The 24,779-nt window shown below is 43.1% G+C and overlaps 2 protein-coding genes across 2 annotated transcripts; both read right to left on the bottom strand.

The window, feature by feature from the left end:
* Nucleotides 1-1,361: 1,361 nt before the first annotated feature.
* LOC101878249 (disintegrin and metalloproteinase domain-containing protein 20) lies at nucleotides 1,362-3,601 on the bottom strand. Its single transcript, XM_005155228.2, has one exon. It carries the CDS (start codon nucleotides 3,599-3,601, stop codon nucleotides 1,430-1,432), a length of 2,172 nt encoding a protein of 723 aa, XP_005155285.2. The 3' UTR covers nucleotides 1,362-1,429.
* Nucleotides 3,602-8,595: 4,994 nt separating this feature from the next.
* On the bottom strand, nucleotides 8,596-17,717 carry MED6 (mediator complex subunit 6). The gene is made up of 8 exons (XM_034062373.1): nucleotides 17,594-17,717; nucleotides 13,713-13,872; nucleotides 12,609-12,700; nucleotides 11,764-11,846; nucleotides 10,957-11,065; nucleotides 10,403-10,518; nucleotides 9,635-9,662; nucleotides 8,596-9,102 (listed from the first exon to the last, which is right to left on the bottom strand). Exons 1-8 carry the CDS (start codon nucleotides 17,613-17,615, stop codon nucleotides 8,972-8,974), a joined length of 741 nt encoding a protein of 246 aa, XP_033918264.1. The 5' UTR covers nucleotides 17,616-17,717; the 3' UTR covers nucleotides 8,596-8,971.
* Nucleotides 17,718-24,779: the final 7,062 nt, after the last annotated feature.

Raw genomic sequence — 24,779 nt, forward strand, 5'->3', positions numbered from 1 at the left:
CTAGCCCTTCAGGGTAACTGCCCCCGGTTTCTATACTGGGCATGACATGTTGTGGTATGGAATACCCCTTTGGCTAGCCTCGGTCAGGTGTCCTGTCTCTGCTTCCTCCCAGCTTCCCCTCCTCCCTGGCAGAGCATAAGACTCAGAAAATCCTTGGTGAGAGTAAACATTACTGAGCATCAACTAAAAACATCGGTGTTATCAGCACTGTTCCCAGGCTGAAAGTCAAAACCACAGAACTGCATCAGCTAGTGAGATGGAGAAAAAACGATTGCTACTGCTGAACCCAGGCCAGCTATGACCCATACCTTTTTCCTGGCAGCACCAGTAGTGATCTTCTTTACCAGTGCATCAGCTGGTTGTTCATGTTGCAAGTGTATTTCCTTGTTATCCCCCCAGAGAACTGAAAAGCACTTCTGGGTGCGGACATGAGGTTTAAGAGGAAGCACCTTGCTTTTATTTGTCCTCTTTCTCCATTGTTTGTTTGTTTGTTTGTTTTTGTTTTGTTTTGTTGCTGTTTCCCAGCTTCCCAGGTTAATGGCCTCCTCCTTTCCTCCATGAGCTACAGAGGACATCTGAGGCACCTGCACTGTTTGGGCCTAGAGCAAGCAGTCCTGCTTCCTCTCAGCTTCCCTGACTTCTTGCAGCCTAACTGACAGCATCCCGCAGCTCAGCCACCTGCTGCAGGAGGACCTGCACCAGGGAGCAGTGGGTGCAGCCCTGCCCATTGTGCATCCTCCCCTCACCAGACCAGTGCAGGCACTTTCTGCACTCCAAGCTCTGCGCTGCAGCCTCCCCTCTCATCGGCTCTGCCTGGGTGCCTACCCTGGCCACAGCTGGGGCAGACAGAGCAGAGCTCCCAGACAGGGCACTGCTCATATGGTGAGTGCCCATCATCCCGCTTCCCTGCCCACGAGATCGCCCTTGACCTGCCCTGGTCACTTGCGCTGCCTGGGGCAGGTTTTTAACCAGTCAGGGCTGGTGCTGCTCCTCCTGGCTCCCCCCCTGTGAGTCCCTGCTCGCCTCAGCTGAGCTGTCGGCTCCTGGGCAAGTCCTGTCGAGGACTTGAGGCTCCCTCGGTGGCTCTTGGCACTCTGAGCTGAGGCTCCTGGACGCTGATCTCCCCCCGCTCCCCTGTTGAAGGCGTCCTCTCTCGAGTCACTCACCTCAGTAATATAAATAAACATAAGTACTATAAAAAATAAACAAAGATAACATTTACTCTGCATTTAATGGTATCACATGAGATTAAAACTGTTCAGAACGTGTTGAACTATTTTGATGAATTATCAGCTGGCTCTGCCCAAGGGAGACTTCCCCAGGAACACCCAAAGCTACTGCTTGTTGGTCTTCAGGAAGTGCTTTTTTGGAGGATTTTGACTCATTAGCAGGCGTCCTCCTTTAGGAAAAACTGCATTTGAAATAACTGCTATCTTCTTCTGTGGAATTGGGCTCTTTTCCTCCTAAGCCATGCCGCTATTTGACATTGATAAATTATAAGGATTACTACGGTGATAAGGTAAGAAAGAGTGCATAGTCCTGTTCTTGCCCTGTAAAGAGGGCCCCTGGCTGGAGGAGGTCCACTGTCAACACTACCTCCATATCCTTTCAATTTGCAATACGGAGGAGCCCAGCCATACCTGCAGTGGCAGTTGTTATGATTGTTACACACTCCTCTGTCATGACACTTTGTCACGTTACAGGTGTAGTTCAGCAGTGATACACTGGTGCATGTCCTGTTGATACAAAGCATATCACGACCACATGGCGTGCCATCTTCCACAGCTCCCACATCACCTACTGGTATCCCTACATGGTAGTCAAGACCCCAACACTTTTTACGTCCAACAGGGGTTTGGACTAGCGTGACGTGGTCCGGCAAGAAAGGCAATTCGTGTAGGTTTTCACACTGGACCCTACCACATAAGATATTCTCAGTACTGCATTTTATAAAATGGACACTGTCACGAATCCCACAGTTCCCAAACCGGTCACCTTGAGTATTCACTGCTTTGAAGCAATCTAATGAAGCGGCTCTGGCTTCTTTGCCAAAGAGACGCTGGCACTGTTTCTGGTGGGTAGGGCATTTTCCTCGATAGCAATAACCCCCATCTTCGCAAGGGGCTCCATCTTGTATGTACGAATCTTGCGGACACTGAGGGGAAGTCCCATTGCAGTACTCTGGCAGGTCACAGACACCAGTACTTGCTCTGCACACCTTTCCTGCTGGAAGGAAATGACATCCCTTGCAGCATTTTCCAGAAGCACAGACGGAATTGGCAGTAAACGTACAATTTGGGTGACAACAAGGATCCTTTCTGCAGTCTGATTCTGAGCCACAGTCACATTGCTCTCCGTTTTCTACTATCTTATTCCCACAGTATTCACGCTTCATGGTGTAGAAAGTACCGGGTGCTGGTGGTTGACGAAGGCAGTTGGCACCACGTGTAACTAGGTCAAAGTAGTCTTTGTAACTGCAGTCGCTGAATGCATCTGTGTCAACATCACTTTCGTACATAATACATCTCTTTCGCCTGCATTTACAGCCTGGTTTATCATGGCGCATCCCAAGATTATGGCCCAGCTCATGGACAAATGTGATAACAAAGGAGGACAACTTCCTATTAGTGAAGGAATCAACTGCTGCTGACCACTGGTTATTACATATGGACCCTAGGTACGCCAGTCCCAGGTTCTTCCCAAAGTCCTGAAATGCAAATAAGTGAGCAACATCGTGGCGCATCCGTGGAGACAGGTCTGACCTTCGCCATTTGTTAAAGACCTGAAGTACATAAGAGATAGAGTTAGTAATGTTTATAGGATTGCTTTCGGTCCAGATCTCCAATCCCACAAGAAACAGCTGAACAGAAAGCTGTTTGTACAGAGAGTCCCCAATGTTGATGACTTCCAGGACTTGCCTCAAGACTTCAGATTCATTCCTGCCTGACCTCACAAACCGTACGTTGTCCACGACCACTGCTATCTTCACGTACCTGGCGTGTGTCCACCAACCCTCCAACGCCTCTTCCTCCTCCTGCACCACCTGGGGCTCCTTGAGCCAGGGCAGCAAAGGCTCTTGGTGCTGCAGCTCCTGTGGGGTCAACCCGCAGGTGGGACCCACGGGGTTGCTGGCCTCCTCCATGCGGTAGAGGATGTGCCGGAAAGCCGGATCGTCGGGGATGGGCTCAATCTCATAGGTGTCATTCTCTACCCAAAGCATGCCATGGAGACCCCTGCCACAGTTGCTGAGCGCCACCATGGAGCCAGGGCTCCCCTGTACCTCTCCCTGGTAGAAGCAGTTGTCATGAACGAAGGGGTGCTCCTCCCAGCGTGTCCCATCCTTGCCGTAGGTGACCAGGGTGAAGGGGTGGGAAACCAGCCCTCTCCTGGGCTGCAGGCGCAGCACCCACGGCCGCCCAGCCACTTCCAGCCAGTAAGAGACAGCCAAGGGGTTGGTGTCAGCCCGAGCACTCAACTGCCGCGGCGCCGTCATCCACATGGAGGTGACACGCAGCCCCCCGAGCAGGTCCCCTGGGCCAGGAGGGCACCTCACCAGGCCCAGCAGCATCAGCAGCATCAGCAGCATCCGCAGTGCCTCCATGGCTGCCACCCGGCACTGCCCCACAGCCTGCTTTGTGACAGTTTGGAACTAGAACCACGCCCAGGGAACCACCCCGAGGCCTCCAACTGCTCCTCGGCAGGGAGGAGCAGCATTCTCACAGCCCACTCTGCCTTCTCCCTGTGGAAAAGTATCCCCAGGCAGCAGGGTGCCATCTCATTACCTTGAGACATCCATCCCCTCCTCTTTGAGCATGTTGGTTAGCCTGCCACAAGCACGTTCACAGCTTTTGTAATCTTAAATTTCAAACTAATAGATGTTCCTCCTTTCTGAGCAGATATAGCAAGGAGGGGCCCCAGCTCAGCTTCACACTCCCTGTCAAAGATGTTTTGTGTTGAGCAAAGGGATCATTTAATTAGACCACAGAGAGTAAAAACTGTTTTGATGGCTCAAAGGCTAGCTTTTTGCTTTGCTCACTTTTTTATTAAAGGGTAATTTGTGAGTGGAGATCAGGAACAGACTATTTCTCAAGCTCAAAAGAGCACTGGACAAGCTAAGTGTCTGAAATGGAAAAGTACAGAAATACTAGTCTCCTAACTGGTTACTAGGATATAGAACTCCTTATAACATTTTCTTAGCATGTACTTTACTATAGCTACTGCTGCTATACACATGCACACCAAGTGGAAAGGCAGAACCTGGGAGGAATTAACTTCCTGTCATGGTTTGAGCATGTTTTGAGGGTGTTTTTGTTCAAGTTTTTTTTCCAGCCAGGTGGAGGAAGGGAGTCCGGGAGGAAGGAGAGACAGGACACCTGACCCAGGCTAGCCAATGAGGTATTCCATACCATAGCACGTGATGCCCAGGATGCATACTGGGAAAGAGAAGGCTGGAGGGGGGAGCTCTGGAGAAAAATGGAGGAGGGAGCACATGGTGCTCGGCCAGGCAGGGTGGAGTGAGTTATGGGTTGGTGGCTGGTGGGGTGTTGTATTCTTTTCACTTGCTGTTTGCTGTATCATTATTATTTGTAGTAGTAAATGGCAGTAGGGGTTTTGTGTTATGCCTTAGCAATTAAACTGTTCTTATCTCAATCCGTGGGGGCTACATTCTTTGGATTCTCCTTCCTAACTCTCCGGGAGTAGGGGGACTTGGTTTAAACGACGACACTTCCATTGTGCTCAGTAACATAAAGGCAAACTAACAGCACGAAGGATGAAAGTATAAAGCCTACCACTGATGCAACAGCCATTTTTCCATATCATGGTCTTTCTAGAAGTTAAGTGCTCGCAGAGCACTGGCACGAGAGCTTACTGGTACATCTGCCACTTAGCTGCCATCCATGTTTTGGGGAGACACAGATGTAAGACAGTGATCTTGATTGTGCTAAGACAGGATGTCCTGTGCGGTACAGCTCTGCCCACTGTTTTTTAGGCACATCGTGCTGGGATTCACCATAGCCACAACTGTTACCTTTTGGGTACTCTCCACAGTTTTCCTTTCAGCACTGAGACCATGTCTGGGATGAGTCTAACCTGCTATGGCCCTTACCCTTCTCAGGTGCAGGAGGTACAGCCTCTCATCCCCTCATCTCTTATCTCAGGGATCCTGCCTTTTAGCACCAGCTTCTGGGTGCTGGCCATCAATCACCCTGGTACAGGCAGCAGCACTTAACATTGTAAACTGTCTGAGACAGGCACTGCCTCTTACAAGGCCAAGCAGTGAGGGAAGCAGCTGGCAGAGTGCTCACAACACCCCTCTGCTACCTCCTGCCCCAGGGTTGTGAGTGGGCTGGTACCTTGAGCTGGATACATGGCAGACCTAACCAGAAGATGTGGAGGTTACCAACAGTTGACCAAAAGGGTTTCAGATGCTGCGAACTGGTACCTTACTCATTCATTGCACAGGTGGCCAGCATGAGTAGTGGACACCTTGTAATACAGTACCTCAGATCAAATGAATGAAAACAGGATTATGCCTGCTTCTTAGTACCTTCCTAGATACCCATAACTGTATATTTGAAATTTATTACTGCTTTACCTAAAATTGAACAAACTCATGACCTGTGTAAGACTTAGATTTGTTATTGATTTTAATTTTAAAACTGCAGAAACAACTAGTTGTTGAATAAGTATCTGCTACTTTTCAAGTATCATTTTTTCATTTCAGAGCTGTGAACTACATCAGATTATGTCCTTTGAAACAAATATAAGTATCATAGAAAAATCCTGTTACATAATCTTTGTGTGCAATGTCTGGAATGCTATTTTTAAATGCATACTTCTGTATGCTCGCTCCTTAAGTTATAGAAAAGGCCCTCCTAAATCACTCTGGCAACTTGCTAGATACGTCTTATCCCTCCTCCCCCCAAGGTTGCCTGCTGCTTACTTTCTCTTTCAATATGAACATAACTATATATAGTTAGGACTAGAGAGTACTCTGGTTTCATTGTCGAACTCACGTCAGGTTATTCTTTGAGGGGAAGTGTCCGCCTCAGTTTGTGACACTGCATTGAGCACTTCAACAAGCCCTTCAGCACTGAGGTTACATAAAAAGATAGACTGTTGTGTTCAGATTAGCAGAGCCTTGCACTTTTGTACTCTGATCCGGTAAAGACCAAAGGGGAGAGAGGGAAGGATTCCCATTAGTTGGCAGCAGGGAAAAATGACTCACCTTACAGTCAAAAAGGTATCACAGCAATCCATAGCTACTTCAACTGCAGAAATGTCTGGCAGAAGTAACTGGCATTCTCACAATGCACTGTTTTTCAGGCTTGTAGCCCCCTAAAACTTTCAGTGAAGGTGCAAGCTTCTATGGAATTGAATACTGCCAGCAAGAGGTTTACTTTTCTCACCTTAAGTTTTTAGGAACTGGACACAAAACCCCAGCAGCCTTGTGAACTGCAGGCTGAAATCCACTGTCCTGGTAGAAGAAATAAAGCCTTTTGATTGCTGAGAGATCAGTTATACATCATAATTCATGCCAGTGGGAAAACTTCCATCACCCATCCATCTGTGATCCACATTAGGCTACAGAACACTTGTCACATAAGGGACTATTTCTTTGTTCTGTGCATGATTACAAGGCCAAAGCAACACTTCACCAAAAAATTCACCTTCCTCTCCAAGAAAACAAAATAAATCAACCCCAAACTGACATGAATCTTGATTTCCTACTTAGCATTTGCTTTGACATTGAAAAAATATCAAAAAAAGGAAAAGATTGTATCACACTGGCGTTTTGCTCAAAAGCCATCTGTTGGTTCAGTGAAGGCATAATCTTTTTGCATAATACATCTTCACCATTTTTCTCACAGGGAACCTCCATGTCTCAAAATAAAGCTAATGTCTCCCCCTCTGCCTTGTCCCTCCCATTGCCTATACCCTGTAACTTTGCTCTGGCAAACAACATGTACTGACTGTCCAAACAGCATCTAACTTTCTTTGCTAGGAAAAGGTTATGAAAGTATAAAGTATGTGGGGAGAGCAGCAAAGAAGAACAGGCAAGAAAAACACGCAGGCTGGTCAGACCTTACTCAGTGAAAACTTGAAGACAATGGTATTTCTGCTGCATATGAGACACCATTAGCTTTACACAGTGAATTAAGGTAGCCAGACTGCTGCTCTTCCTACAATCTGGCTGGCCTTTTGCTTGTATGTGTATATATACACCTGTATCCTTACCTGTTCACATATATACATATTTATATGCACTTTCAGGCTCTCAGGAGAAGATTCCTGTTAGAGTTCTAGGTAATTTTTAGCTCCTGCTACCCTGTGATTTAAGCCAAGAAAAGCCCTTTTGAAGTCTGAATTGTTATTACATAAGAGCAAAAAGTAGAGATAGCTCTCCTGTGCAACCAAAACCAAATCTCCTTTATGCAAAGGAAAGTGACACACAGGACAAATTACAGAACTGCTTGCTTATTTCCCTTTTATCTGTAAGATTTACAAATACTGAAGGTCCTTTGAAGGACTTTGGACCTCAGAACTCAGCCTCCAAACCAAGGGACAGTATATAAATACCAGAGAGGCTTAGTATCTCATACACTGAAAAACATTACTGACTACAAGATAGCTGCTTAATACCTTTGTGACAGTAAATTATTCAGAGTTTAACAGTAATATCTGACATGTCACTTCAGTTAACAACAAAGCTCATTTAACTGATAAAATTATTCGGACTATCTTGTTAGCAAGTAACAGAAGATATTTCAGTCCCTCATCCCCTCATATGGCAAACCTTCAGCACTGAAGGACACCTACTAAGAAACTGACCATTGGTAACATCCCTTGTGACTTTATCATTCTCTCAGGAAAAGATCATTCCCCAGAAGAGGCTTATCGCATTCAAATGCCTTGCTTCATGCATGGAAACCATTTTCTATCCTCTCAATAGCTTAGATGTTGGCACTTTAACTCACATGGGACCAGACCAGAAGCTCATCCTTTTTGGTTTGTGTAGGCCACATGCTAAAACAGCAAAGTGTATAGCTGCCAGTGATGTTTTTTTTCAACTGCCCTACATCCTCAGGTCTAAAAAGCAGGTGACTAATATCACGGTGATCAGATGCAGTATGCACACAGCAGATGCAGCAAGAAAGTGCTAGAAGTACAGAGAAACAGATATATATTTGAGTTACACTGGAAAAAAAAGGTATAAACAATGTCACTGAATGTGCAACAGCAAGACATTTTAGCCTGTTTTATGTCATCATAAATATCTCTCACAGAGTACTAGCTTTTACAATAAAAGGCCAGCTCAGCTATTAAGTAAAAGGAGTGGCCAGGAACATCCAGAGACTGAGTGAGGGCAGTCTGACATCAAATTACATGGATTTGAGCCTCCAGTTACCAGATCTTTTATCTGTATTCCAAGAACACTAAAGGCACAGCAATTTATAGCAAGCAGCCTAAAACCTCTAGTTGAACTTTCCTCCCTCAGAGTAGCACAGAATATATTCCAAAATCCAAGCAAAAAAATGCTGTTAGCACATACGGTGCATTTGTTAGTAACAAAGTAAGCATTTAAGAAAAGTATTCCAGCAACCAGCATTTTTATTTGCCAAGAATTCTTTTTTTATTATATATAAAAGTTTTTTTCTTTTTACACAGGAAACCAAGACACAAGCGATGCAAGAGTCTGTGAAGATTTCAGCAAGCTGCAAAACACATCCATGTAAAAACTCTCAGAAGCCAACATTCAAAGTCAGATGAAAAGACTGAAAACACTTTCTTTGAGGCATCTCACAACCTGACATTAACATCTGAGTGGCAGGGTTCTATAGAAAAAGATGCTACAGGGACTTCAGGCCCATAATCATCAGTCTCAGTGGAAGGGCTTAAATATAAAGAAAGGGGAGCAAGAATATCCTGCTTTCCAGGTACCAATCCAGATGTGTAACAACTTCTACCTTCACTGGAGTCTCATCCGTTTTTCCGGTGGTCCTTTAGCACCAGTACTCTGCTGAGCATTTTTTACAGTCTCCTTTTCCTCTTGCTTCACAGCTTCAGGGGCTGGTTCTGGTTCCTTCTTGATTTGATCCACTTAAGTAATGGCAAAAGGAAGTTAAACCTCCAATTTTTATTCTTAAAACACTACTCAGAGTACTTTGAAAATACCAGTGATGTCAAAGGGCCAAAATTAATTTCAAAGGTTTAAGAATAACCAAAGATTAAATTCATACCAATACTGGTAAAAAAGCAGAATAGACTGAAGAGATACACTTCATAGTTTTCCTGTTTTGAGGTTGCTTATGATCAACTCAAAGCCTTCCCATGCTCTTAGCTTATAGCACCATTCAAAAATCACTAAGACGCTGGATTGACTAAACTTCCCTCATTTTCCCTCCTTCTGCTTTCAAAGATCATTTCCTGCATTTGGACCTTCAGGCAATACAGTTTTACAGACAGAAAGGGCAAGAGCAGAACACACAGTTTTTTCAATGAAAATTTTTCAATTTAGGAATGGCAGGATTCCTAAGCAGCTCAGCAGCAAGCAAGGAGCTTATATGGCCACTGGAAGACATTGCTATATAGAGCCTGGTATTTAAGTCTTGTGAGAATATTAGAGTTTTACCTGGGATAGGCTTTTCTCCAAGTTTTTGCTGAGGGGAAGGAAGAAAAAAAAAACAACACATTATCAGGACCAAGGCAATAGTTCTTAAGCCTGCCTACTATTCATTTAGGAATGTATAGCAAGCAAATACACTCTTATACATAACAGTTGATGATAGAATGAATCACTAAATACACTCAATTAACATTTTATAACATCCAATTTCTGCTCTGACAATTGAAAAGCACTGAAGCAAAAACTGTACAGTCTTTCCCACATCTGAGGAGTAAACAGTTTTGTGAGTTGCTGTAAATATAATTTCTGTTCCTCCCAAGCAGATGACCTGGTGGAACAAATGGCTACTAGAGATGATCAGAGGTAATTACAACTTCACAGAATGCCAAGAATTTTCACACTAATTAATAAGCCTCAAAAACAATAGAGTAGCTAAAACAAAATAGCTGTGGTGGCTTGATTTAGCTCACAAAGCAGGAAACTGGAAGCAGTAGCAAAACCCAATAGCTGACAAGAACAGACTCTCTGTGATTAGGTAAGGAATTTGTATAAGAAAATTCACCCTCACAGTTTTGCCAAGGTCCTAAATGACTCCTGAAGTTACAAAGGGGAATCCTACACTGCAGTCAGAGCCTTCCATTTCAAATTTATTATCTAACCCATGCTACCACTGCAGAAAGCACACAGAATTCCCATTCAGTTTCACCTGTTCAAGTGCTTCTGAATGCCTTACATTCTAAGTTACAGAAATACTATGGCTTGTAAGCATCATACCTGAACAAATTTGGGTGGAAACTTTTGTCTCAGGTCTAAAAGCAAAGCATCTACCCGTTGCCTTTGGAAAATAGAACTTGGTTCTTCTTTCTTCTTAGTTTTTGGTTTAGCTTTCTCTGCAAGTCACAGAAATGTAGGAGAAAGCTGTATTAGAAGTTCTGTCCACTTTGTTGTATGACAAGCTGGTATTCATCCCTCCTCTAAAATTGACCTACATTTTCCCTTTGACATCAGTTATTTCTTCTGTGGAAGACACATTAAGGACGATTCTTACTTCCTAACAAACTGGTCTGGCTTCTGAAGATGTACTCTGGTCTCCACTGGGTTGAAGATTTCCCCACTTTGTTGAGACACAGCTCACAATTTTCACCTCCCACCCATGCCTCAGTGTTCATCCCCACCAGCACAGAAGAGCAAGATTCCTTACAGGAAGCACTAACTTACCCGTCAGACAGACACTTAACCTTATCTCTACACCATCACTTCGCATTGCCTCAAGGTTTTCTACATTACCTTCTCCCACCAAAGTACATAGAAACAACTAGGGTTCATACCTCGCTCTTCTTGGTCTTTGAAATGCCACCAGTAGCCCTTGGATGGGTGATAGCGACAGTAGGACATGGCTTCTTCAAAAGCAGACTGAATTCCGTGCACTGCAGTGAGCTTTCAGAACAAGAACATAAGGCAGTGTTCAGAGTTTAAGGAAAAAATACAGTATAAAACTTTGAAAGAATGGATTCCAAAATTAGTATTCTGTGTTTATTTTTGTTCTGGGAATGGAACTTGGGACTTTTGGACCAAGAATGTAATCTCTTCAATAGGCTCTTACAAGACATTTTCTGAAATGCTTTTCTAAACTGACAAGAGGAAAAACTTACAAAAGCAGTTGCTTACTAGAACAGAAAAAAAAAACAAACAAAAGTGCCCAATTTAAGCAGAAATACCATATCAATTTAAAAGCATAAGCTTCACTTAAAGAGAAATATTACATCCCCTAACAGTGACATTCCAAAGCAAGCTTCACTAGGTATTTAATTATTATTTCAGATGCATTTGTGATGTGATTTTTCTTTTGATTATTCAAACCTTATGTTGGTCTGCTAATTGTGTAGCTTTGGTTAATTCTGATCCTTCATCCTTAAACAGCATATCCTAATTTCTGGACCATACTGCACACTTGCAAGATCTTTCATTTCCAGGTAGGATGTACACCATATTGACTGGTGGGGTTGTTGTATGTTACTGTGTACTACACAAGATCTTTCCTCAGAACAGCAAAGGAAGGATTTAAACTGCCTGAGAAACAGCCAGAAGTAAAAGCAGGTACAAACCAGTATCCATAAAATGCACGAAACACTTACAACTCTGGAGTTAATGACAGACCCTAAGTCAGGTGCCTGATAAATCACTCCAGCAATAATATAGTAGTCAGCCAGTGGAATAACTGTGGGGAGGAAAAAAAATTAAACAGAAGAAGAGACAAGATCAATTTAAAAGCTGTGGCTGAAGACAGGGTATTTGTTGTTGAAGTTTAGTTTTAACAGCAGAAATCACAATATTCTTGACCAAGTTTTCTATTCTTAACCTTTTCCTTCAAGGTGCTTTATTTGTACCTTAGCTACAGACTGATAAGGGGGGGAAAACCCTGTCTCCTACTGTAAGAACCTACTTAGCAGTATAACCAACCCACAGTTAAAGGTGGAAATAGCGCAGAATAAGAAAGTGATATGACACACACAGAAACATGAATGATCCCTCTCCCACCCTAATGATACTATGCTTTGAAGAATCATAAACCACATACTAGCCTCTGCAGATGATTAGCTAAAACTGAAATAAGCTTATCAGCCCCACACAAAGATACAGTTAGCCTTATATTCAAATAATTAAAATGAAAGCTTTTGCACAGCCTAAAAAAATAGATACAATATGGTGTGAATGCTATTATCCATTTCCCATGGCAAAACATATCGCAGGGCAGCAATATCTCATTGCACTCTTCATATTTCACCACAAGGTGGCAATCCCTGCCATAAGCGCACTAGAGGTCACTCTGCTAGACTGAGTATCTCCACTCCACTAGAAATCCTCATACCCTTTTATTTAGATTTCAGATAGAGACAGCAGTGGTTAAACACCAATAAGGAACAGACAAAAGTGACTAACTGATCAGCCTTCTCAACGGTGACAAGAATTGCGACCTTACCTTGTGTAGGAGACTGCCTTTGCTGCTTTCGGATAATGAAGAGAATGGGCTCTTGAGCATGAAGAAGGATGTACTCCACTCCAACCATCTGGCTGAAAAAAGAGGAACCAGAGTAAGTATCTTCCTCAAAGCAAAATCTGCAGAATGTGAAGAGCTACCAAAGGGCCTGGCAGTAAATGGATGAAGTTCTGATACTCCAGAAGCAATTCTATAAAGTGTGCAGTAAATAAAGGCATAGAATTTTCTGAGGTAGCTATCAAAACCTAGCTGCAAATACAAAAACAGTCAGTACAACTTCACACAATATCTAAGTAGAACATATTAGCAAACAAATAAATAGCAAGAAAGATAACATTCCGTCATCACATATATGTCATTTAAACACAAAGGACTGGCGGATGACGTGAACATGTGTGTCTGATGTGAAAACCCCTCTAAAACCATACCTGAGCACAAATGACTTTACCAAAAAACTTTTAGCTCAGCTTGCACACTTCCTATCATACTGCGGAGTCTTTAGATAGTTCTCAAACATCTCACTTGTGCTCAGTGTAGCAGATGGGGAACTGCAAAGAAAGTTAACTTGTGCATGCTGTCACCTCATTACACAACCATCTGTGATCAGCTTCTTTACAACACTCACTACTTTCGCTATCCATACTAAAAAGCTAGCTCTTTGAAGGAAATTAAGTATGGCACATAGCCAGCAGGATATAGAAACACAAACTACTTCTGAATTCAAAGTATTCCCTAACATAAATGTTTTTCTACTGTGAATAGGGTTTATCTATATAAATGCTACTCAGGTTCTGTTGAGCTGGAAGGATGAGAGAAGACAGCTTTTCTAATTCAAACATCTAAAAGGTGATTTACTGGAATCTCAGAACACGCATAAATTGCTTCATGCTTAACACTTTCTTCAAACGGCATATGAGAAAGTAAAAGACATTCCAATAAAAAAAAAAAAGCTGGGCTCCCTAGCAAGTGGTACGACTAAAAGGCACAGAACAGAAGAGGTTCCCAGTATGCTTCCATTCAACCATCAGTCTCTGGATGGAGAGACAAAGAATGCTGTACAGGAAGCAGTTCTAAATGACAACTTACTTCAAATGTTCCAAGGTCATCCGCTGCATTTTGACAACTTCATTGTTACATGTTCGGTCATAGAATGGGTTGCTTCGCTCTGAGAAATAGTCCAACACGCTCCCATTGTTTAATATTGGAATCCAGGAGCTGTCAACCCAGGAAATTCCCAAGAGATTATCTGAGAAGAGAAATACACACTGAGTACCAAAGCAGCCAGAAGCACTACAAATACCTGTAGGAGTATATTGCTATCAGTTATTGATTACAGCAGGGGAAGGAGGTGCAACACAGCCTCACACAAACCAGTTCTAATAAAAAATATGTTTCAGAGAGCTCAAATAATAACTGATATCATTTAACCTTCTGCAGATCTGCCGTAGATACACAACAGAAACACAGTCTTTTCTTACTTATTGCACCTTTCTTTCCTTCACCACTAGTTGCTGGTGTACCTTTATGTTTTGAGAACATGAGGAGGGTCTGCGTGCACATACGTGCACGCTGTGTTGGTGGGAGTCATTTAGCTCTGATACTGCATATAATAATAGTATCATGCTACATCTACTCAGTAGTACTATATGCAGTTTATTCTATGAACCACAGCATTAGCTAAGTAAAAAGACAATCCAAAGTACGGTTCCTTTCCAAAGCTAGGTCTCTGGTAAGCAAGTTGAATTTGCTAAGCTGAATTAGAACCAGTTGGTGGGAGGGGGGTGTGGGTGGGAAGGGTGAGCCTATCCCCCTAATGTGACCAGCCTGAGCCTGGTCATATTTAGAACAATTTATTTCTGAGAAAAAGTCGTTTCAAAGATATAAAAAATTATGTTGCAAAATAAGTAAAACACTGCAGAGATCTGTTAATTAAACAAAAAGTTTTCTTTTGCTGAAGTAAATGAGCAAACTACTGAGTGAAACAAAATAGTGGCATTGGTAACATTTCTAAGGTGTTCTGTTATTAAAACATATATCACTATGACATGACAGCAGCTGATAATGTTATGTTTCAAAGATGCTATTTTTTGTGGGTGAAGTCTATAATAAACAAAAAAAAACCAAAACCGCAAAAATGCTGTCTTTGGGCAGATGTTTCCCAGTAATCTTGAACAAGAGATTTATTCCTGACTACAATTAATCTGCCAAATTGCCTGCATCAAATTATTTATTCCATAACTCAGTGGTATTACAGAAATCTAACTACAGAGTAAATACAATTGTATGAAAAAAACAAGCTTTTTGAATGAAACATTCTGTAAAGGTCAAATCATTATATGCTAGTTAAGTTCCTACAGATTTGGGGACATGTGAATTAAAATCCCTGGATTTTACTATCATACTGCAGCAAAATCATGTTCCTGGAGCGCACCAAAGAAACCAGCATCAGCAGTTGGTTCCATAGGCAACAAGCTGCTAACACTGAAGATCCACAAAAGCACTCTCAAATTCAACCATTTTCAATTGCTGCAGCAGTAAACAGAATTTCCAAGACACAAGAAAGCAGGAAACAAAGGCTTAGAATTAAAAACATAACTGGTAAGAAGTGATTAATGACTGAAAGAACTGAAATTCCCTTCTTGCAGGAACACATTATATGTTCAAGCATTATACACGTACCCAGAACTCCCACTTAGCATTTCACTGTGAATATTTTACTTCTGCGACAACTCAGGAGGCTCGAGGATGACTGGATCAGTTCCAAAAATGCCAGCTCATAAACTATTAGCAGCTTCTCTGTGGAACAGTTAATAAAGTAACACCAGCTGCCTAGCAAACCAGGGAAAATGCAGCACAAACCGTCACACATAAATAATTTTTGCCCTGTTAACCTCAGAATTGTCAGCATCTTTCACAGAATGAGAATCTAGAGCCATTCGTGTTACTTCACATACGCTATTGTCCCTCCTCACTATAAAAAAGGAAATCTCAGAATCACAGCACTGAGATTCACTATTAAGTACGTGAATTGTGTTAGACAATTAGTTAGTGCTGATTATCCTAAATGCTTTTCAGGACCATAAGACAAGCCTTCCTTCCCAACAAACCCCACAACCTGAAGTGCTTGCATTCTTGCCACAATAAATGTTCACACATGCATTTCAAATACAAACTTTTCTTGCCTGTGTGTTTAACAATAACTGCATTTTTCAAGAGAGATGTCAGACAGGCTTTACTGTTTTTATTTTATTATTGCTATAATGCTGCACAGAAACTGTTAAGTGTATTATAAAACAGGATATAAAGCTGGGCTCAAAGGCTCAATTATCCATAGCTACTTAGTGCCAATATATATAATTGCCTCTATAACAAGTACTATTGTTCTCTTACACTATTCTTTGAAAAAAGGGGAGGAAGAACAAAAAGAACCTGACACTCCTGTTCTTCCCACCAATAAAGAAGTAGTTCTCTTTATTTTGGGTATAAGAAAGAATGGATGGTGTTCCTGCATCAGAGATGCAAAAATGCTTGTGACAATACTGTCAATCTGTCGTGAACATCAAGACAACCTGGGAGATGATTCAGCAAACCATGGTGAAAACAAAAGAGGAGAGCAGTTCACACAACATCCTGTGCCTGGCCTTACCAGCTAGATAGCCCAAAATGAGGCTTTGACAGACTGAGAGGAACAGTAAAATAGTTTTATAGCTTAAAAACGTAAATATGCCTCAAAATCTATTTAATATATTGAACCATATTGGATAATAGAAAAAAACAAGCAAACAAAACCCACAAAACTTTGAGGGAGCTTAAATTATCTTGATTAAGACAGAAGGTTCTTACAGCAGCTAATAACTTAGTACAGCACTCCTCCATCAACTGTCCTTGCTGTATCTCAAACAAGGCAGTCAGAAAAGCAAACTGGACTGTAAGACTTTGAAGAAAAAAGGAGAAAATCTCTATGACATGATCAAAATTAAACCCTCACAAAATTCCTTACATACCTGCAAGAGCAGGTCATTCCCTGAGACTCCACCATACTGAGATTCTCAGTATGATCCTATTCAGACACCCTTTCAGATAACAATAATTTTCTTTGCCATGACCTCTCAACCCCCTTTCACCCACAAGGTTCAAACTCTTCACAGTAATTTAAGCTGTATTTTGTTACAGCATAAACCTTCTTTCATACTTCATTCAAGTACCACCCCTTTTCCAAAACATCCTGTTAATATCCCTGAATGCTCACCCAAACCTTTCTTGTTCTCAGCTACTTCAGCCTTCTTTCTGACTTTCCTAACACCTGCCCTGGCTCATCCTGTTCACCCAAAGCCCAGTTAAAATCACCAGCCTATCTCACTGCTTTGGTCCTGTCCAGGTCCCACACACGTCAGTGTTTCCCACTTCCCCTTCACACTCCAGAACTAAGCTCTTTTTTGGCGGTTCACTCGTGTCACCTCCTCATTCTACCTGAAAAGGAAGCAGCGTAGCAGAAGGGATGCTTGTTATCACACACATTTCCTCCCAGCCTATGACAAAACTGCTTTTTGGGCAGGTTTTGATCCCAATCCCTTACCGGGATACAGATACATTCCCAACGCTACTAAATCCCTTGTGCAGAGCTTCCAAAGACATACAACTCAGTAGCTCCGCTGCCCTACAGAGCACTAATAAAGGCAGCAGCTCTGTCATGCTCACACCTCTGGCCACATCGCACAGTCCCGTAGCTGGCAGGCTCGTTGGAGCGAACGCCGATAACGCAGCAAGCTCCAACCACCGCAGGGCAGCCAGGCCCACCCGCTCTGCCCGCGGAGGGAGCACACCCCTTCGCGGCGGAGAGCAGCCCCGGCCGCCGGGCAGGGCGCACGGCTCGACACGAAGGTGCCGGAGCAGAGGACGCCCACCCCGCACGCAGAGCCGCGTCCCGGGAGCCCCGAGCGCCCGCACACGGCCCAGCCCGGCCCTACCTCGGATGTCCACAGCCGCCATGACCGCACCGCTCACTTCCGCCCGGCGCTGGGCACGGGGAGCAGGTGAGAACGGGAAGAGGAATAGAGCGGCGCCGGCAACAGAGACGGGAGACTAGAGCGGCACCACAGCAGGCGGGGCGGGGCGAGGGCGGGGCCTCCCGCAGCTGGGTGGAACCGCCGGGGTGAAGGCGGGGATAGGGATGGGAATGGTCATGAGAGTCGAATGGGATGGGATGGGATTGAGTGGAGTGGGGATAGAGAAGGACAGGACGGAATGGGATGGGATTGGTTGAGCCGAGCTGGGATGGGTCGGGATGGGATGGGAAGGGGTGGGGACGGAGTGGGCCAGGATGGGATGGGTTAGAACAGGATTGGATGGGACAGGACTGGGATAGGATTGGGTGGGGTGGGGATGGAGTGGGATGGATTGGGACAGGATGAGATGGGATGGGATTGGGTTGGGTGAGGATGGAATGAGATGGGATGGGACAGAACGCGATGGGATGGGATTGGGTGGGGTGGGGATGGAGTGAGATGGGATGGGACAGGATGGGTCGGGATGAGGATGGGATGGGGATGGAGTATGATAGAAAGGGATGGGTTGGGATGGAATGGGATGAGGCAGAATGAGGATGGGATGGGATGGAATTGGGGAGAATGAGGAGGGAATGGGATGGAAGGGGATTGGGTGGGATGAGGATGGAAATGGGGATGGGATTGGAAAACACCCCTTGTCCCTGCCCACAGTTGCTCGGCAAGGAAACATAAGCGTGCTGCGAAGGGTTGTGCTGCCCCAGCCTCCCACTACAAGTGCAAGGTGACCTGCTCCTCACCCATGAGTGATGCATAACCACAACAATGGCATTAGTGATGAAAACTAAATGCATATTTAATGCTAATTCTGAGCTGTCTGTTCAAAACCAGAGGTGCAGGTGTTCCACAATCATCTTCAACTGACAGCTCTCTGGCAACTGCCAGTGACTTTCAAAATGAAAGGGACATGGGCTGCAGGTTTCCGCTGAGCGTCACACCCATCCCGGTTGCATTGGCTGGAGTAGCCCTGATTTATATTGCCATGTGGGAATAACATGGGATGTTTGAGATAACACCATCAGAACACTGCAGGGATCCTACTGTGCGGTTTGGTCCTTGGCAGTTTGACTCTTTAGTGGTATCACTGGCCATTTATAGCATGAAGAACAACATTCAGTGCATTAAGAATATACATACACTGAAGATTAATGAGCTTTTTATCTAGACTGATAACCACAATTTACCCATGTACTGTACACAGCACCCAATGCCCCCATGTCCAGCTAGGCATCCTCCTCACCTGAGTCTTAGCAGAGGGTCTGTGAAGGTTACAGAAGGTGACAAGATCAAGAAGTTAAGGCAGAAGAATGCTGCATTGGAGGACTGGACTCTATTATTGCCAGTGATATAGTCATGCATTATATTAATTAAGTATTTTTCAACCTAACATTTCACAGTTGTCCGGTCATTTCAGTTCCTCATTTGCTGGAGACTGACACAGCGATCTGATTTATAGGTATATTGAGCCCTTGGTGCAAAGTGGTCATTCTTTGTGTGTTTTATAACTCTGCACTCTGAGAAGTCAGGTTCTCTGAAATCTCTCTCAGTTTAAGCACCTAAAACAAGATTTTTGTTATCTCTGTGCCTCAAGGCTGCATCTCTAAAAGGGGAGTGATAACAGGTTCCTTAGCTCCCAGTGGCTTAGGAAAGTAAATATTATAATCTCTGTAAAATATGAGGCTGGGGTGGTTAGTGTCGTGAGGAAACTTATAATCCCCTCTTCAAAAAAGGATTTGCCTGATGTGTAAAAAATAAGTAAAAAAGCTTGAACAGTAGAAACAGCCAAAGTAATGAGCAGACAAGCACTGTCCATCCTTAACAGTGAACACAGAAGAAAGCTATGAAAAGTTGGTACTTGATAGTATTTAATGACCCAACTATATTAAAAATCAAAGCTAACTCTAATTTTCCAGTTTTCTCATTTCTGAGTGCTTGCCTTTGTTACAGAGATAATATTCCGTATAATATACTTTGCCAATGGATAATACACGTGCGCACACTGCAGATCTCCATTCACTAATTAACTGCTACTTATTAGCAGTTTCTGCCCTTGCCAGACATACCACTTTAGCGTTATCCACAGCAGAGTGCTTCCAAATAATATTATTTGGAAATAATATTATAGTATTATTATATTAGGTTGCTGTTCTAAATCAAATATTTAAATACCCCTGTCCTGAACAATCCCCCAGAGAGCAGAAATGCCACAGTCCCTGCTCATGGCAGTGGGGTTGGAACTAGATGATCTTAAAGTCCTTTCCAACCCTAACTATTCTATGATTCTATGATCTCTGATGCCCCATCTCACTCTATTTTTGTGCAAACCATTTCTCTTCATTAGCAAAGGGGAACTCAACCTCCATTTTAATTATTTATGTTATCCACCTTTCCTGCTGACTCTGCACTTTTCCTCAGCAAGTATGTCTTTGGGTGAGGGAGGGACTGAAAAGCAAAGACTCTTGGATGGGTAATAATAGTGTTCGATGACTTACAATAAATCATCAATTACATGGTGAGACTAGCAAAGCACTGCTGGAAAGAACTGTTCATCTGGTAACATTTTCACCTTCTATAGCATAAAAATCTAGGACTTTTTCACTTGGCTTTCTCTAAAGGGAGAGTTCTGAGTTATGTCCTTGTTAGCAGGAGGTGTGGATTACAAACGGAGAGCTAACAGAAGCTGTCAGGTAATATGAGGAATTTATGCACTCTGCTTTTAATGTCAAAGGTACATTAGGCAATGACTATTTAGGCATATTCATCACATTTGTGTGTTTTAAAAATAATTAAATACCTGGATAAAAACTGGCACATTTTCATGCCTCAGTGTTTGGATGTTAGTGTCACCCTCCCCCAGTGAAATTATATTTATATATTTCTGTGATCAGAGCTAATGGGGAATCTCATTCTCCTATGCCCCCCTTCTGTAGGCACTACACATACATATACCAAAAGACACTGCCTGTAATTTACAATGTTTGTCAGCTGCAGGATGCAAGGTTGTAGCACTGAGCACTCCAACCACATTATCGGTACAGTAGGGATGCTACTGAGGACTCCTTTTATAGTCTCAAATAAACACAGCTAAATTGAGAAGACTATGTCTGCGGATGGAAGGAAAACTCTCTGTGAGCATCTCTAGCAGTCTGCAGAGATGGAACAAATAAACTTGCTATATTCCATAAGGTGAAAACTATTGTGCATGTATCCTTTCCATTACACTCTGGGCAGTTTCCAAAACATATTAGAGGCTACTGAACAAGGATATAATCACAGCACTTTGGATTCTACCAACCTGCATTTGAAATCTCAAATTAACAGTAAAAAGCTCCAAGTCCCATTTTGTGTTCTGGGCAAATCTAATTCTGTAGTGAAGCACAAGGGAAATTTACATTCCTACACTAATGCAAAATTGCTGGCCTTGAATTACTTAGAAAATTAGTGATTCACTACTGGTTTTATAGTCAATAGGAAAATGGTTTTTTAAATGCTTGCCTTTTGGTTTGGAGGGAAGACATAAAAAAATTAACAAATCAGTGATGGAAAATTATGGCCAGTGCAAGGAAAATGCTGAAATCACAGGTTTTCAAAGGAGGGAATGGGAAGGTTTGAGTGGGCTGCTTTGAGTTGAGCCCCCTTATTTTCTTTTAACATTTTTGCTGGTGAAGTTTCCTTCTTTCCACCCTGAAAACAGTGCCAGCGTTACCAGTATTTTCAGATGGCACTACACATACAGTCATTTACAGAATGGCTTCCAATAGGCCTCAAAAGCCATCGCTGAATTGTGCTTTAGAAATCCACAGCACAGCAAAATTGTAAAATTCTGGTTTTTAAATCCTTAATCAGGCACTTTTGCTGACTTCAAAGTCTCTTAATTTCTTCTTTCCTTCAGTGCATCTGCCTGTACTTTTCCTTTTCCTGAGATGCTGTTTTATGCACAGTTTTTATAAATACCCCTAATCACATGCATTGACTATAGAAAAAAATAGCCAGGCTTGTGTGCTCTTTTTTCTCCTGGAAAAATGCCATGGGGAAGATCTAACTAAGCTGACTGCAATGACAGCTGCAGCTGGTGCCCTCTTCAGAAAATGGGTCTCTCCCTTGTTGCTCTCAGCTCTGGGCTGCAAGAAGCAGAAAAACTGGGGGACAGTGAGAAGAGTCCTGGCATTCTTAGAGCATTTTAATATATCTCACAGTGCTTTATTAGAATTATCTGTATGAAGGGATGGGGAGAAAAAAGACAAAACCCTGCTAACAGTCTAAAAGCTTCTTGAGAACAATTAATCTCAAATAAAGCCCAAAAGGCTATCTGTCGAGAAGTTAATAAAGATGAAATGTCAGGATGCTACATGGCTACGAAAACTGCAGGCTGGAGGGGAGATGAGGTCCCAAGCAAAGAAGCACCAGATATGTCATCTCACACATGATAACCTATTATAAACATGACAAAGCTCTAGATGCTGGCTTTTATTTATCTGCAGGCACCTCTGATCTTAGCATCTCTGCTGCTGCATTGGCATTACCAACACAAAAGCCCACAACAAAGAAGTATGCTACTAATCCAATCTGCAGGTATTGGATCACCCAGAGGGGACTGGTGGGAAAAGCAGAGTTGCCCCCTGTCCTGAGAGCTGCATGGGTCAGATGCAGACCAATGTCCAGGAAGAGGCAGATTGTGTGGTCAGGTAACCCTGGATCATGGTCTCCATCCTGCACAGCTCTACTTGTCTGCATTTGTTTACTGGATTGGGAATCAACTGGTCTTTTACTTCCATGCAGTTTCCAAAGGGCAGATCAGGGCCCTGGAGCAGAGCCCTGGCCTTGCTTGTTGTCAGCAGTGACAGCTGACAGCCAAGGCTTGCCCAGGAGAGGGAAGAAAGTAAAGCAAACCAATTGCCTTCCCAAGCATCCTCCTTACTGCACACACCTAATAATCTAATAATCCTAATCTCTGGAGTGCACCACAGGTTTAGTGTTTGTAGAATATCTCTCAGTAAGGTTTGAATGCCATCATTTTACTGTGCATTATATACTCTAACATAGCCAAATTGCAAAGTACTTGTTTCTTATGCCCTTAGTCAGGCATTTGGTTGATCCGATAGAAGGTTTTAATGAAACAAAGCATCTCTCTAGTCTGATGAACAAAATCAGGGTTTTCTTTCATGATTTATGGTATTTTCTACTAAAAAACAGGGCTTTGGTTTGGCAGTGAGCCCTGTGCTACCCAGTGGGAGGCTGTAAAACATGGACAGGCTGACCGGGTGAGGAACTGAAAACAAATGTTTAATTTCAGCTTTTCAAGATTGGAGGGAGCTGCAAAATCCAACAAGCAGAATCCTTGGCAGAACATGAATGAAAACCCTAAAAAAATCCCTCTGCTTGAACAACAGGCCTTATAATGCTTAAAATAAAGGGTCTTATTTAATTCCAGTGAAGGATTTTCATCTCTACTCTGTCCATTTAATCACATATGGTATTTTTCTTGCACCTTCTGTCTACCTAAAACAGATTTCCTCATCTACTGCAAAATCTTAGTGTGCTCACTTCATCACTGTCTCAGGCATGTAATTGGCCAGGCAGGTCATTGATTGGATCCCTTCCTCCCTGTGCGTCTTGCACATTATTTTTTACTAGCACTGGTTGCCTGGTAACCCTAACACCTCTGCTTCCTTCCCAGGAATTTTACGTGCACCCCCTCAACAGGTACTGATAAAAAACCCCATCATTTCCATCCTGACTGCTCATCCCCAAGGCCCAGAGGGAGCATGAATTAATGCTAACAACTGAGCTAACCTAAGGTACAGAACGTGGTCCATCTTCTGGGCCTGTGAAAAATGAGTTCTAGCAGAGTGTTCCTTCTCTGCTGGATAATGCTGTATTATCAAAGGTTATTTGCAAGGTAACTGGATACTGCTTTGGAGAGACAGGAGTTCCAGCTTGGTAGAGGTGACATGAGTTTATGGGGTCTTTCAGCTCAACAGCTACATGGGGCTTTTTCCTCCTTAGTCTGCACAAGGCATTTTTTAGAGGGGGGATTTACTCAGTTGCTAAAATGTAGATGAGAAGGTATGGGTTTCTCTTCCTTTGCATTCAGAAGCTGCTGCAGAGATTGTCACTTAGGCTTCATCTTGTTGTCCTATAGCCTTTAAGCTACAAGGTCTTCTGTGGGTTAGGAAGCTTCTAGTGAATTGGTGCTCAGCATTGGCTCTGGGAATTAATACAGGGGCATAGCTCAAATAGCTCTGTGCTGCAATTTGCAAAAGAATTCCGTACTCAGGAGCATCTGCCCCTCTGTAGGAGTGGTAGTTGCAAAATTCCTGTCACAAGCTGCATTAAAATATTGTGGCTTTTCCTCCCCAAGTACAGATTATCTCATCTTTGACTTCAGTATAGTCCCAAAGAAGTGAGGTTGATATTGTTCTGATAATGATCAGATCAATATCAGCCCATCATGCTGGTGCTGCACTGTCCATCATCAGAGGCTGAGATCAGTCTTGCTATGACGCTTCACAGAAACTTAGAGGCTGTACTTGTGACCATGACCTCACAATGTACAAAGCTAGGAACAATATAAATTAGCAGGAAGACACTGGCCAGTACATTTTGCACATAAGAGAATATTCCATCTGGGAATATTCTCTAGATCACAACAGCCAAAAGTGGGCCAGTATTTTACTCCATACATTGACAGGAAAGTAGGTTAAATAAATTAAATTCACATCACAGAGATTCAGTATGTGTTCCAAACAACTGACAAACCTGCACTGATACCAGAGCTTCATCTGTATGGCTGAAAGCACCTCTCTGCTTTGCAGGTCACAATGAAGTCTGTAGGTATGTGGTGACTCACAGAATGTGCTGGGATAGTTGCACATCCAGCAAAGAACTAGTCATGTTTTTCTATCAGGCAACAGAGAGTGGAGCAAGGACACTTATGGATTAACAAGCAAAAGAATTTATTTGATCATTCTGCCCAATCTCCTCTCCCCAGTGTTTTAAATACCACCTTTGTTGAGCAGGAGAAAAATCAGAATAGCAAGGCAAGAGATATACAAATATAGCTGATCTACTGGAGTGAAGCCAAAACAGC

The sequence above is a fragment of the Melopsittacus undulatus genome, chromosome 4 (assembly GCF_012275295.1).
Source record: "Melopsittacus undulatus isolate bMelUnd1 chromosome 4, bMelUnd1.mat.Z, whole genome shotgun sequence".
In the NCBI taxonomy this organism is placed as follows: domain Eukaryota; kingdom Metazoa; phylum Chordata; class Aves; order Psittaciformes; family Psittaculidae; genus Melopsittacus; species Melopsittacus undulatus.